Raw genomic sequence first — 13,962 nt, forward strand, 5'->3', positions numbered from 1 at the left:
GTATGAAGTCACCCTTGCTAATGGTGGGAAATTCATGTGACGTTGCTTATGCTGTAGAAGGATAAACATAATACTACCTCCGTTCCTAAATTCTTGTTGCTGTTTTTAGGAACGGAGGAAGTATGTGTCAAAATCTTGGCAGGAACAATCTAGTTACAGCCGATACCTGATGAAAAACTGAATTGGACTTCGTCTGAGATGTCAAATCCTTGACATAGCTGTGAGGATTCTTCCCAAGTTCCTTTCATTAGCTGAAATAGACCTCGTTACTGGATCAAGGAGTAGTGCATCCGTTTGCCACCATTGATACCAACCAAATTAGCTGCAGAGAAACGAAGGACAAACAAAAGAGCATCCGTTTTGGAGTGGGTGAAGAACTGAAGTTGGAAAGGTGCTGCTGATAACACAAATCGCTCTAGGCTCGGGAGCTTGGCGCGGCCGTGTGTCACTGGTGTCTGGTGCCACCGGGCCAAAGGTTGGACACCCCAGCTCCTCTTCCCGAACCCGGGCCGAGCGAGCGAGCTCCGATGTTTCCGCTGCGGGGCCTGGCGGGGTCCTGCCGCCGGCGAGGTCTCGCCCGGTTTGCCGCTGGAGTGCCCCGGGAGGCGGTGGACGCGGTCGTGGTTGGCGCCGGCGCGGTCGGCCTCGCGGTGGCGCGCGCGCTGGCCATGGCCGGGCGCGAGGTTCTGGTGGTCGAGGCCGCCTCCAGCTTCGGCACCGGCACCAGCTCCCGCAACAGCGAGGTCATCCACGCCGGGATCTACTACCCTCCCGGCAGCCTGAAGGTGCGCCCCTTTCCAGTTTCCAGCCCGGCTGTGGATTCATGGAATCTACGAGTACCTGCAGAACCTGTCTAAATTTCTAAGCATTGCAAGCTTAAGTGATTATTCGCTCTTGTTCTTGTGACATTTCTGTCAGTTCTCAGTTCTCACCAGTCACCTCGTCGGATAGTTGACATTAGCATTTCAGGCTCCTGGCCTCTTAGCTGTATGTGTGCTTGGAAAATTAGATTGTTACACAAATATTGTATATGAAAATAAAAACCTATTGTCCCATCCTGCAAATAGGATCGTTGAACAAAGCTAGTAAGTGAATTGCCTGGTAAAATTCTTCCCTGCTTTTTGTTCTTTTCAGTTTTGTGCATTGCGGCAAGCCATGAAGCCAATAACGATATTCTTGTTAGCACTTCTGACATATAATGCTAGTGGAATTGTGGCTCATTAGCTCCATCGTTGGTGTTGTTAATAATGGTCCTTATTCTGTCCTATGGGATGAGACTTAATACCAAAATGCTTTCTTGCCATGCTGCAATTAGTACGACAGGACTTTTCATGTTGTATTGCATAAATATCGACGTTTATGCAAAAACCTGTCACATTATTGTGTTATTGATCCTACCTACTAAATGCTTTTTGTAGGCTAGTCTTTGTGTAAGAGGAAGGGAAATGCTCTACAAGTATTGTGCAGAACGAGAAATCCCCCATAAACGGCTCGGTAAACTTATTGTTGCTACTGGTGCTGCAGAGACTGCAAAGCTGGACATGCTCCTCAGGACTGCTAAAGAAAATGGGGTGGATGATCTTCAGATGATGGAGGGTTCTCAGGCTATGGAGATGGAACCTGAACTTCGTTGTCTAAAAGCTTTACTATCACCTAGTACTGGGATTATTGACTCCCATTCATTCATGCTCTCCCTTTTGGTACTTGGCCGTTATATAATCTGTTCTTTTTCCATTTTTGTCTTTCTATTGAGAAACTTTCCTATTTACCAAGACGGGAAAGAGTATTTATAGCTGAAATTAATTCTCTGTACAGGGCCTTTGCACGATTGAAGTATTTCAAACTAGTAGTTAAAACAAGATTGAAAAACGTCTACGTTCCTTTGCTTTTTCTTTCTCAAAAGTGTTGCCTGACATGTTTGGAGTGTTTCAGCTAGTTAATCCAAAAATATGTCCTTTATGGTCTGTGTGAGTCCATTTTCGCATTACAGAACTTTAAATCAGTCTTTTTTGTCATTTCATCCTTGTGTTATCCTGATGCAGGCTGATTCTGAAAATTTAGGAACTACCATATCATATAACACGGCAGTTATCAGTGGGCATGTGGGAGAAGGATTAGAGCTTCATATTTCTGAAAGCAAAGAGCTGGAGAAAAGTTCTGTGGGTTCTCCTGTATCCCCACAGATTGTTTTGCTTCCAAAACTTCTGATAAACTCAGCAGGTTTGAGTGCAGTTCCACTCGCTACGAGATTTCATGGCCTTGACCAAGCATTTGTGCCCCCTGCTTATTATGCCTGTGGGTGTTACTTTACCCTCTCCCAAACCAAGAGTCCTTTCAGCCACTTAATATACCCTCTACCAGAGGATGGTGGCATAGGGGTCCATGTCACGCTAGACTTGAATGGCCTAGTTAGATTTGGACCGGATGTTGAATGGTTAGATGGTGGAATGGGTGATATGTCATGCTTCCTGAATAGGTAAGCCATTGCAAATGCTTGTTTGTTCAATTATTTAACCATACCACTGTTTTTGAAGCTAACCAATGCAGTTTACATATATCTCCTGATCCTTTTCAGAGGGGTAAATTAGACTGTCCGTGCACAGACATATAGGCTTCTTGGTCGATGACCCAAGAAGCCTGCAAGTTACGCAATATTATGTTCTGGTGATATCTTGTCTAACAGTATTCCAGAAGGATAAGTGTGTTCATAAAGAAGTATTTGCTAATGTGCTAAATGCTTGATATAGTTTGCAATGACAAATTGAAGGATTCTTGTAAGTTACTTACCTGGATGATGCACATGGTTGAACTTATTCAATTTGCATGAAAATAGAGTTTGGGGCAAAACCATCATCCTTGTGAGTAGTACATCGTTTTCTGTATTCTGTAGCATATGCCCAATATAAGAGACCGATCTTCTCTTGCTGTGGTTTTCTGCATTCTGCAGCATATGCCCAATTTTAGAGGCTGATCTTCTCTTGCTGATTTATGGGTGTGTTTGGTTTTGTGCCAAAGCTAGCCATGCCAAAATATTGGAAGCCCATAATTTGATGCTTGTTTGCTTTGTTGCCAAAAATTTGGTTGCCAATGAGTACCTACCTATCCCTCTCACAGATTCTTGCCAAATCTTTGTTCAAGTGTGGGCTCAAGAATTGTTGGCCATAAAATCGGCAAGTCAAATTTTGCCCAGATTGGTAGGCTGGGTTGGGCATGAACCAAACATAGCCTATACACATGTTTCGAATGGTTAATCTGTCTTTGTAATTATGTCCATCTTTACAAACAGATTTATGACATGTGTTACATAGATCCACTGTTTACCATGATCTTTTAGAAAATAGTAATATGTTCATGACTTTAGCATCCATGTGCATCAGGTTTGATTACTCAGTTAACCCTTCCCGATGTTCGAGATTTTACCCTGTGATAAGGAAGTATTTTCCAAATCTGAAGGATGGGTCTTTGGAACCTGGTTATTCTGGGATACGACCAAAGCTTTCTGGTCCAGGACAGCGTCCTTCCGATTTTGTTATTCAGGTTATTTCTGATAACATTATTTTTATTGCTATCCAGTACAACAAAAAACCTGTAAAACTTCGCACTTGAACTGCTGCAGGGGGAGGATATCCATGGTGTTCCTGGGCTGGTTAACTTGTTTGGAATAGAATCACCTGGCTTGACGTCAAGCTTGGCGATTGCAGAATACATTGTTTCAAGATACTTGAGATGAGAGGCCATTCTCAAGGGAATGCTGCTTCATGCACTGCAACAGGGGGAACCCAAGATGTCTGGAGGCTTTGATCATCGTGATTGAAAAATCTTAGAACTGCTGGATGTGAACTTAACGGTTGTATGGCAATGGATAGAGGAGTGAAAGTTTTATTCGAACATACTTAAAGCATGCCTAGCTCAAAAGCTTTTCGAGGGATGAGGATTTTGTTGTTTATTTTCCTTTATCTCTTTTTTTTGCGGGTAATTTTCCTTTATCCCTTTAACGAGCTGTCTTTGCCTGTGATGAAGCCTATCTTTTTTTTTGCGCAAATGTGATGAAGGCTATCGTTCAATGATCTATCAGTCCGACTGCTTATCTCTTGCACCGCGCGTGAATTCTCTGGCACAGGACTGTTCTGTTGTTAGCTCCGTGGTGGCTGAAATCAAGGTTTTGGCGGCAGGCTTTGCTTCATCATCTTTACAACACGGATGATGAAGGGCGCATCCCGTCTTCTAGCTACGGCTAGCGAGCATTCTGTAAACCCTAACCTTTTAATTCTGCTCCAGACTTTATCCGGAAACCTTTTTTTTTACAGGAGATCCGGAAACCTTCTTGTAGCGTTTACATTCTCTAAAAAGCCAACCCTATTTTGGCTCTTTCTTGAATGGGTTCCAAACTGTTTGCAAACCAATGCTCCTTTGCTAAGTTCAATACGGGCAACCAAAACCTTAGCCCGGGCTCACTCACATAAACTCCCATCTCAGAGAGCAAAAGTACTCTGTGCCAGAACTCTTTGGGCCGTTGATCAATAATTGTATGGCTAGGATTGAGTGCAAAGCACTGCAATAATGCTCTGTTTGCTGGTAATCATCAAATGTAGTTACTGCAGTAGTGCTCTTTTTGCTGCTAATCATGGAATGTAAGTTATTGACAGGATTTAGGTTCAGAGGGTTAAGCACAAACATTGCTGTCTTACATGTTTTTTTAGACATACAACGCAACTGCTAATCCTAGCCATACAACAGAGACATAATTCAAACCATATCCATCATTTTTTTTTCTTACATGTTGATTCTGATAGCCCAACATTTTGAGAAAATAACATACAGTAATAGCAGTACGTGGTCTCCAACATAGGAACCACAAATATTCATCAAAGGCTATAAGGGAAAGAACTGGTGGTGTTGTGGAAGGGCAAAATTACAGAGATGTGCTTCAGAATTCAGGAGAAACTCTTCAAAAGCCCCAGTTCTACTTTAGGATCAGTCAGCAATACTTCCTGCAATTTTTATCTGAAGTTCTAAGGTGCAGCGGCAAAATTGCTGTCTCACCGCTTCCGTTGCGCACGCCACTTGTAAACAGGCTGTGATGTTGGATTTTCCATCTCTTCTTCGCGGAGTTTCCTTTTGCGTCCGGGTTTCTACCCAAGTATTAAATAAGTAACATAATGTAAATACTTAACAATATAAATTTATGGTCATGCCAAATCATAAATATAAGAAATAGACTACTGAACCATCAAAAAATACTCCAAAATTTCAAAAGCCAGTTGGTTTGTAGATTTCGAATTTAGGCCATTTTGGACTTAGGTTGCTGATTGAATATGAACTAGTCCCCCTGATTTGGTTAATTTACACATTATTTTCACTACGAAACCGCTAAATTGCTTTATCTGCAAGGGTTCCATCTTAGGAAGGATACCAACCATCTGTCATCAACTCAATCTGGACCAGTTCTCATGGTGTTGGTACTCAACAGAAGGTAAATTCTTATTTGTCAGAGAAAGCGCACCTTCAACTCTTTTTGCAAGGCCATGTCTGCGTACAGTTTCTCAAGCTTTTGAACTCTGAGTTTCCTGCCTTCTAACTCCTTGTAGGAGGAAGCTGTTTTCCTATAAATGATTTGACAGGGAAATAAGTTTATCAGGTAAGTTGATCCACTACAGTGCACGAGAATCAAGATAATGCTTTGAGCTTGAGAAACGTGATCCCATCTCACATACAAAACATTCATTTCAGATGAGAGATGAAGGACCAATCCATTCACCAAGCAAATAATGAAACGATCCTTCACAGGCATAATATTAATCATGATAGCCAACATATAACTCGGATACCGAATTCTCAAAGAGAACAGCACGCTACCTCCTTATACGGGAAGGGATGTTGCCAAAATGAGTTGCATTGCTGCTTTGTTCTATCCTAGATTGTATTTCTTTGGCTTCTTCCCTGAAATAAAATAGCCAATCATCTCAATACTGCCAAAAGCTTACATAGTCAGCAACTTCAAAAATGTTATCTTATAATTCAATTTCAACAAAACAAATGGTAGGCAGAAAGTACACAGTGGTTATACCTGTCCTCAGCAAAGTAAACATGCTTGTTCGAACGTTTGTTATCTAGTTGATGAAGCGTTGAGCTTAATCGTTCAATTTTCTACAACAGGGAACCACAGATTTGAACAGAATATATGATTTAGATTTAGCCACAGTAAAAAAGTTACTCATTTGTTTTGAATACTTAATGTCATCACAAAACCTTCTTTTCGCTTTGAATGCCCTGAAGGATGTATCCCATGTCTTTATTCTTCAACAGCAGAAGTTCCTCTTCAGTGTACTCATTTTCAGGCCTAACAAAAGGTTTATCATAACCCAAGTTAAAACATAGAATATAGCAAACCTTGAATTGCCAGAGAAACTATACTATACATACTTGGCCTTATGCACTCCATCCACGGTTCTACTGTTGATCATCTTGAAATAGAACTCATCTGGGTTTTTGAATGATGCCTTCTCCTTCAGTTTCTGTAATTAACCACAGAACAACGAGGGGTTAAGATAATCAAAATATAGATCCCAGGAATGTACTCAATAAATAAAAGAAAATGCCTGCTTATACTATCGCAAGTCTTAAGTGTGTGTTTGGTTTGATCGGAAGGCCAACCTACCCAAATTGTGGCAAGGTTTCACCTGTCCATGGTTTGGCAACAAGATAAATGAACTAGAGTAGGTAACAAGAGCCTAAGTGGCACATCACATAGGTGACAAAAAAAAAAGCTGGATAGTTGCACAAGAACTAAATGCGCAAGTGTTTGAACTTTGATGCAATAAGTCGGGATTCCCAAGTTCCTTAAGCGACAGACAGAAGCATAGAAACAGAAGCAATACCCTGATGAAATCCTCCTTGCGGTGGAAGGCCTTGGCGCGGACGACATAGTCCTTGTGCTTCTCGAGAAGCCCGAACTTCTTCCTCGCCTCCCTGCAAAAGCCATCAGAATCCCCCACTCAGTCCCAAATCGGGGGGAAAAAATCCCGAGAGGAAGCTCCAACACGGAGCCGCCGCAAAATAGCCCCCCAGCAGACGGACGAATTCGGGAGATGTGGGCGGAAGCGGGGATCATCCCCGCAGACGGAGGAGAACTTACGGCTGGGCGCGCTCCTTGTGAGCCCGCCTCGAGATTGCGTTCCGCAGAGACGACATCTTTACCCCGCCTCACCCGGGAACGGGAGGAGAACGAACGGGTGGGTCGCTGAGTTCGCTCTTCGCGTTTGGCCGATTTGGGAGGTGAGCAGGAGGAAGGAGGGGAGATTGGCCGGGGACGGAGAGGGAAGAGTCGAAGCTAAGCTAGGGTTCAGGGTTTGGGGTGTCAGGTATACGGGCCCGACGCGGTAGGCCTGGGTCCGGCCCGTTCGTGTTGAGCTGTAGAGGGCTCGCTGGGGAGCTCTGTGTGGGTGTGGCACGGCCGCACGGGGCAGATTTTCTTCACCGGATAGAGTCACACCGTGTATCCCGAATGTATTTTCTCTACTGTTTTTGAATTTACTTATTCATGCATGAACAGCCTGCGATAACAAGTACTCCCTCCCTCCAACAAAAGATGTTTCAAATTTGTTAAAAATTGGATGTATGTAGACATGTTTTAATATATAGATGCATTCAAACTTAGTCAAAGTTAAAACATCATTTGTTTGACAGAAAAAATACTTGAAAAAGTTGGTGTCAAAAATTATGATCACATGCATCCTACGCCGTGAAACACATCTATACCAATTTATACCAATATATTAAATTGGAGTGGGTAGTGATGGCACTTCCGTCGGCGTACGTTTGCGACGCCCCGCTTCGTTGTACGCGGGGTTGGAAACGTTTTCTGGCCCACCCCATCCCCTGTTTTGAACGCTCCCGCCTCGCGACAACGCAGCGCTGATGGACCAGCCGCTGTCCGAGGTAGCACCCAAGGCCGATTCGCACCGCCCAGTCCGACCCTAAGTCGCCGCCTCGCGCCATCCAGCCCGCCGCCTCGTTCACTCCATGCCGCCCAGCCCGATCAGAGCTGCTCGCGTCCAAAGCCGCCTGCCCCTGCTCCCTTCTTCTCACTGAAGCAATCCCCAGACCCCACGCGCCATAGTCTTTCGAGGATGCCACCATCTCGCGTCATCCTTGCGCGCGGAAGGAGGGCCGTACAGCCTCTCGTAAATCCCATGAATCCATTCAATCTGCCGTCTTCTCATCTGGATGCAGTCCTCCTTTCTGGTCGCCAGCGATGATCTCGTCAGCAGGAGCACCCTGCAGCTGGCGAGAGCCTTCTCCCTCCTAGCTTTTCTTCCATCAATTAATTGCTACCAGTAGCAACCAGTTGAAATAGGCCTGGAAATATGACTGCGTATTTAGCTATATATTTTTTGAGATGGTATTTGGCTGTTTCTAGGTACTTACATGCTGACTTAGGCTAGTTTGTTTCGTTGATGTACTACCACAGTTATCTTGCCAGATTATGGTGGCCGTGGATGTTTTCAGGGTCCTTTTTTGTTTTTGATGGCATGGTAGATACTTTCGTTAGTCTCCGCCGCCCCCACGCCGCACCGCCTCACGGCAGTCCCAAGTTAGTTTTACAATTGTGGTGACTTCTGTGTTGAATAATGGACTGGCATAGTGTGATGTTTCATCCTGCAAAGTCACGTTCATTTATTTATTTATTTTTTGCGCCTGTTTACCTTCCATGAATTGTATTGCTGGCTTGTTGTTCATCAAACTGAAACCTGATGGTATTTTACTATCCCAATATTTCAGTTGAAAACGCGGCTTGCAATATCAACCAACCAACGCAGAACAAATTTGTTGGATTGTCGGTTTACAAACCGTGTCAATATTATCACCGTTTCTTTCCCTAATTTTGTTATTCCGCAGCAACGGACGAGCCATTTCAGAATTGGTGGTGATGGTACGGACGTCGCGGTATATCACTTCACCGAAATTACGAATTTACCACCGCTGTCCGCACGCGTCTTTTAATCTTGAAGCGTCCGCGACGGAGGTCGCGCCCTCGTCACCAGCCTCAAGATCGCCTCCCCCGAAAAGCCTCTCCTTCTCCTCCTCTGGTCGCCAGGCCGGCCGCTCGGGTTCTATTCCGCTCACTCCCAGTGGCCACGGTACCTTGTCGTGGTTCGGTTTCTTCCCAAGCTGATATGTAGGGAGGAAAAGATGGCGGCATCCGCGAGAGCCGGGGAGCGGCGACCAGCTTAGCCACGGCCTGCAGCCTCCTCAGACGCTTCATCCGCCAGAACGGCGCCGCGGCAGCCGAGCTCGGCCTAGGAATCGTGCGAGAAAGTTCCTGTTTCCGTCAGGTTTCTCGGGTGATATCTGTGATGGAAATTTGGATGTTTTTCAGGATGCATCCCGCCTCGTGTTTGATTTTCTATGAAGATTCACAACAGGTGGCTTGAATTGTGGAGTCTGGCTCTCCGATCTGCTGCTTGGTATGGTTGCTAACAATGCCCGGTTAATAACTGGATTTTGTTTTGTGGGAGCGTTTCCTATGGGATAATTGGAGGAATTGATTGTTGACTTATGCGTCTACCATGTAGATGAAGTGCTTGTTGAAATTAATAACAGACCATTTGGTCAGTACAAGGGGTCATGGTTTCAAGGCTTGTGCGCACCAGATGCTTGATGGATTATCTAAAAGAAATTACGTGAAATCGCTGGGTTTGTACATCTCCATCATTTAGAGAGACATGTTATTTTAGGTCCGTCCTACTGATCTTATTTAGCTATGAGCTTTTCAATTGATATGTGCATGTAGTTACTTAATTGTAGATGGTTATCACGTCTGGTCATGCCATTGGGATGCCTCTAGGAAATTGAAACCAGAAGAAGAAAAACACTCAGGTTACTCTCTGTGTCTCTGTAAGACCGTTGCAACGCACGGGGATTTCAACTAGCAATATATTAAATCGGAGTTGGTCGTGATGGTACGGACGTCGCGGTACGTCATTTCACCGAAATTACGAATCTGCCACCGCTGTCCCCACGTGTCTTTTAATCGCGGCTCCCACAGTTCTCAAGCGTAGAAAAAACACGTACCGCCAAAACAAAACCAACAGAGCCCTCCTCACTTCTCCTCTCCTACGAATCTCACCCCCACCTCCTGCCCGATCCGGATCTCGCCCGTGGCCGCGGCCGCTCTTGGTCGCCTCCACTAGCTCGTGCGCGTCGGCGGCATCCGTGTGCGGTAGGCGGCGGCGGACCTGCGGATCTGTTGCGCGCTCCGACCGCCGCCCATACACTTTTCACATTCAAATTCAAAACCAGTTTTATGAATGAAACTCCTTGAAAATTGAATTGAATATGCTTTTGAATGTGCCCCCCTTGCCGACGTGTACTGGGTCAACTTGCCACGTAGGCAGGTCAAACGGTCAAGAACCAGTTTGGGACCTCACGTGCGCTACTTAAAATAAAATTAGGACCTAAGTGTGCAATTTCATAATTTTAGGACTAAACAGACACCTACTTAATAATAATAGGACCGTGGGTGCATTTACCTCCAACATTTAATTTGACGTTTTGATATAATTTTCCGTTGTTCCATAGCAACACACGAGTTCTTTTGCTAGTTTTTCGTAATCCAACAGCTAAAACAAAGGAAACATTCGTAGCTGCAAAAGAGTTTCATATAACAGACGACACCACCAATACACGCTATTCGTACATTGACATCTTCCTCTACAAAGCATGTTTCTAACGGATACTCTATTTCTTGCTGCTGCTGCTGTTTGCTTTTTCTGCTCAAATGGGATTGACAGCCAGCCAGCTGTCAAAACTGTAACTTCCAAAATCTACACTTCGATTTTACATCATCTCTGATCCAGCTTGCTATCCAGTAGACAAAGAGATTAAAAGAGTTGTGGGCTCGGAAAAAGACCGGATGGGCAGCGTTTAATCCACAGTCTGACTCTGGTTCAGACTTCGGAACAGTATGATCTGTGTTGTATTTTGACGATTCTGCATCTTCTCAAGTGCTGGCAATCTCGCTGCTCAGCAAGCAAGCGCAAAATGGATGGAGCACATCTTCATATAGCTTTCGGCTGGACTTGTTCAAAGTCAAACACCTCAAACATCAAGCGTCGCACATCAGGTTTGCCATAGACACAGTACGCAAGGCCATGTATCGCTTGCTGGACAGCAGTCGTGGAAGGATTTCTTAGCCGGCGGTTGTGTTCGAATCTGTCTTGTACAGACTCCCCGTAAATAATGTAGTGGTGAAGGTGCTTATCCCGCAGGTACCGTCCGCAATACTTGTTCATCAACATCCTCCTATGTTTCTCCCCCAACCACCTGCCGGGTGCGTCAAGGTGCTTCATGAGCAACCTCTCTGCCAATACAAGATCCTGACCACAAAGGAGTTCAAACCTTCAGTATGACTCTTGACGCAAGGGACAGTGGCCAGATGTTAAAAACATCATCAGAGGGGTAACAACAAACCTGAATCTTCTGTCCAACGTATTCAAGACGCTCGAAACAAAATCTTGGATGCTCAAACTTATGCTTTGAGGGATGCAGGAAGCACAACTGCAGTAAGACAAATACCAATCAGGCAATCATGCTAGATTATGTACAAATGATAATGGATCAGGGGAGAAACATATAGATATACCAACAGTTTTAGTTGCCAGACAACTAGGAAACACGATTTGATAAGACAAGAATAAAATGTACCCAAAAACATGATTCGTGTGCTGAGAACCAAGTAATCATTTGAAAGGAAAGACCATAAGGAGTGGAGAGACAAGTGGTGTTGAAATACCTGAAGACCAAGTCCAAGTTCTATATTCCTCGCTTCCGTGATTTCCGGAATTCTATCATTCATAGGCAAGGGATATCCTAGGATGTTCATGACTTTGGGTCTATTGTCAAAGTCCCAAATATTTCCTCTGAAACGATGCATTCCTGGTGGCACGCATGCTCGGAAAAGCCTGGGATGAGCAAAAAGAGCATCCGCTGGTGGCTGCATCACATGGAAATAGCTATTAGATAAGAAAGAAGCGATGTGTGAAGATATGTGACAAACAATAGAAAGACCATTACCCTGTAGGCAGCAACATCTTGCCACGTGAGTTGTCTCTTTTCAAATTCCACAGAAACGTAATCAACATCTTCTAGTTGGCGCCGCAGTTTTGGCTGACAGCTCTCTTCTTCAGGGTCCATCCCAAACGCCTCAAAAAGAACACGATAGACTTCAGGCATTCCAAAGCACAAATATATAGCTCCAAACAGTGCCCAGAATACAGCCCTGAACACAGACAGAAATATTACTAGTGTCACCCATATATGTACACCAAATTGCATATTAAGAGTACAGATAGTTATAACAAAGAAAATTGAGAGAAAACTCTCCCAAGACAAAGCATCATCATAAATTTGTGAAGCTAGATTATGTGCTCCTTGGTTGGTCATTAACAAGGCTGTACACACAATTTGTGAAGTCAGGTTATGAAAGAAAATTTCCTTAGTAAGATTAGCACACAAAAAAGAACACACAGCACTACACCATAAAGGAGATAGAGAAATGTATATCAGTACAACATCTTTTTTTTAGAGCTTATCAGTACAACATCTAATTGGCATACAAGGGGACAGCTCAGTCAATAACAAGGCTGTAGAACATTCAACAGTGGAGACAACTTAACCAAGAAACCTAAGACTTCACTTTTGCCATTGATATTATGCTAAAACATGCAAATCTCTTGATTTAGTTGACTCCAGTGTGCCAACAAGATCAGCAAATAGTTCAATGGCGCCTACCATACTAGCATAATATCACCACCAAGAAGACATAGTAAAGTAAGCTAAAGTACAGAATGCAAACCAAGCTCATGTATCTAACTGGCAGATGGCATTCAGGCGTGAAAAACTTCTGCATATACAGGTGCAGCTATTGTAATCGGGATACAGAGTTTCTAAGATGCTAATTAGATGTATGAGATCTCTAGATGTATCCTGCTAACTGCAAATGTGCCATGTACGGCATAGTCGCTTCACTCTGACACACCGGTGACAGACTGCTCGATTACAACTCTAAAATTGAGATGACACATTTTCAGCAAATAATCATGGACTTACTTGGTCGGTGGTTCCCGGTCTTTCCGTATCATCCGATCCAAATTGTCATACGGAAACACCAAATTATGCAGGCTTGCCGCTTTGAGCCATCTTGGTAGCATCCTCTTCCCAATCAATGCGAACACCCTCTCTCGCATCGGTCCAGGGGATTCCCTGGGGTATCTCTGCAGGAAGAACTCGGAGAACGCAAGCTCCAAGACGAACTGGCCCAGGAACCACAGCCTAGAGTGGCCATTCCGCACGTGGCGCGTCCGCGTGCGCTCGCAGGAGGGGTCCAGGTGCTGGAAGGCGAGGTAGAGCAGGACGTCGAAGTGCCGCGCGGGGCAGTCGTCGCCGTCGCCGAGCGTCTCCGAGGGAGCCAGCGGGTAGCCGAGCGCCTGCTTGGCCTCGAGGAGGTACTCGTCCATCCAGGTCCGGTCGGCGGCGGAGAGCGGCGAGGAGGGGAGGCAGGAGGAGAGGAGCGGGAGCGACTTGAGCGACAGCTGCGGGCTGCTGAGGAACCGCTGGGTGAGGCGCTCGTCGTCGAGCGGCGGCTTCAGGATGAAGCGGCGCGGCGGGTGCTTCTTTTTCGGGGATACAGCCTTCTTTCGTTCCGCGAGCTCCCGGAGGAGCCGGCTCGGGCTGTTCGCCGGCTCGGAAGATGGGGAGGCCTGTGGGGCAGGAGTCTGGTCGGCGGCTACGGCGAGAACGCGGACCCGGACACGGCGCCGCGCGGTTGGTAGGTGGAGGGGGAGGGGCGCGTAGGTGAGAGCTTGGCACGCCATGGCGGGTGGCGCCATGGTGGTGGCCACTGCGAGCTTGGGTTGGGGTTTTGTGGGTCTGGGGGCTGGAGGGAGGAAGAAGAGAAGAGGA

General features: G+C 45.4%; 3 protein-coding genes across 3 annotated transcripts; 1 reads left to right on the forward strand and 2 right to left on the reverse strand.

Moving 5' to 3' along the window:
* Window positions 1-286: 286 nt before the first annotated feature.
* Window positions 287-4,015, forward strand: LOC106866221 (L-2-hydroxyglutarate dehydrogenase, mitochondrial). The gene is made up of 5 exons (XM_014899272.2): window positions 287-785; window positions 1,419-1,700; window positions 2,043-2,476; window positions 3,378-3,537; window positions 3,617-4,015. The coding sequence occupies exons 1-5, from the start codon at window positions 528-530 to the stop codon at window positions 3,728-3,730; spliced, it is 1,248 nt and encodes a 415-aa protein (XP_014754758.1). The 5' UTR covers window positions 287-527; the 3' UTR covers window positions 3,731-4,015.
* A 648-nt stretch (window positions 4,016-4,663) lies between these two features.
* LOC100822418 (probable U3 small nucleolar RNA-associated protein 11) lies at window positions 4,664-7,386 on the reverse strand. The gene is made up of 8 exons (XM_003564392.4): window positions 7,136-7,386; window positions 6,879-6,969; window positions 6,424-6,515; window positions 6,250-6,340; window positions 6,068-6,147; window positions 5,857-5,940; window positions 5,504-5,603; window positions 4,664-5,132 (listed from the first exon to the last, which is right to left on the reverse strand). Exons 1-8 carry the CDS (start codon window positions 7,189-7,191, stop codon window positions 5,040-5,042), a joined length of 687 nt encoding a protein of 228 aa, XP_003564440.1. The 5' UTR covers window positions 7,192-7,386; the 3' UTR covers window positions 4,664-5,039.
* A 3,237-nt stretch (window positions 7,387-10,623) lies between these two features.
* LOC100822105 (ribonuclease III domain-containing protein RNC1, chloroplastic) lies at window positions 10,624-13,952 on the reverse strand. Its single transcript, XM_003564391.4, has 5 exons — window positions 13,111-13,952; window positions 12,076-12,280; window positions 11,795-11,995; window positions 11,473-11,559; window positions 10,624-11,378 (listed from the first exon to the last, which is right to left on the reverse strand). Exons 1-5 carry the CDS (start codon window positions 13,887-13,889, stop codon window positions 11,061-11,063), a joined length of 1,590 nt encoding a protein of 529 aa, XP_003564439.1. The 5' UTR covers window positions 13,890-13,952; the 3' UTR covers window positions 10,624-11,060.
* Between the last annotated feature and the right edge of the window lie 10 nt (window positions 13,953-13,962).

This window comes from Brachypodium distachyon, chromosome 2 (genome assembly GCF_000005505.3).
Source record: "Brachypodium distachyon strain Bd21 chromosome 2, Brachypodium_distachyon_v3.0, whole genome shotgun sequence".
Taxonomy (NCBI): domain Eukaryota; kingdom Viridiplantae; phylum Streptophyta; class Magnoliopsida; order Poales; family Poaceae; genus Brachypodium; species Brachypodium distachyon.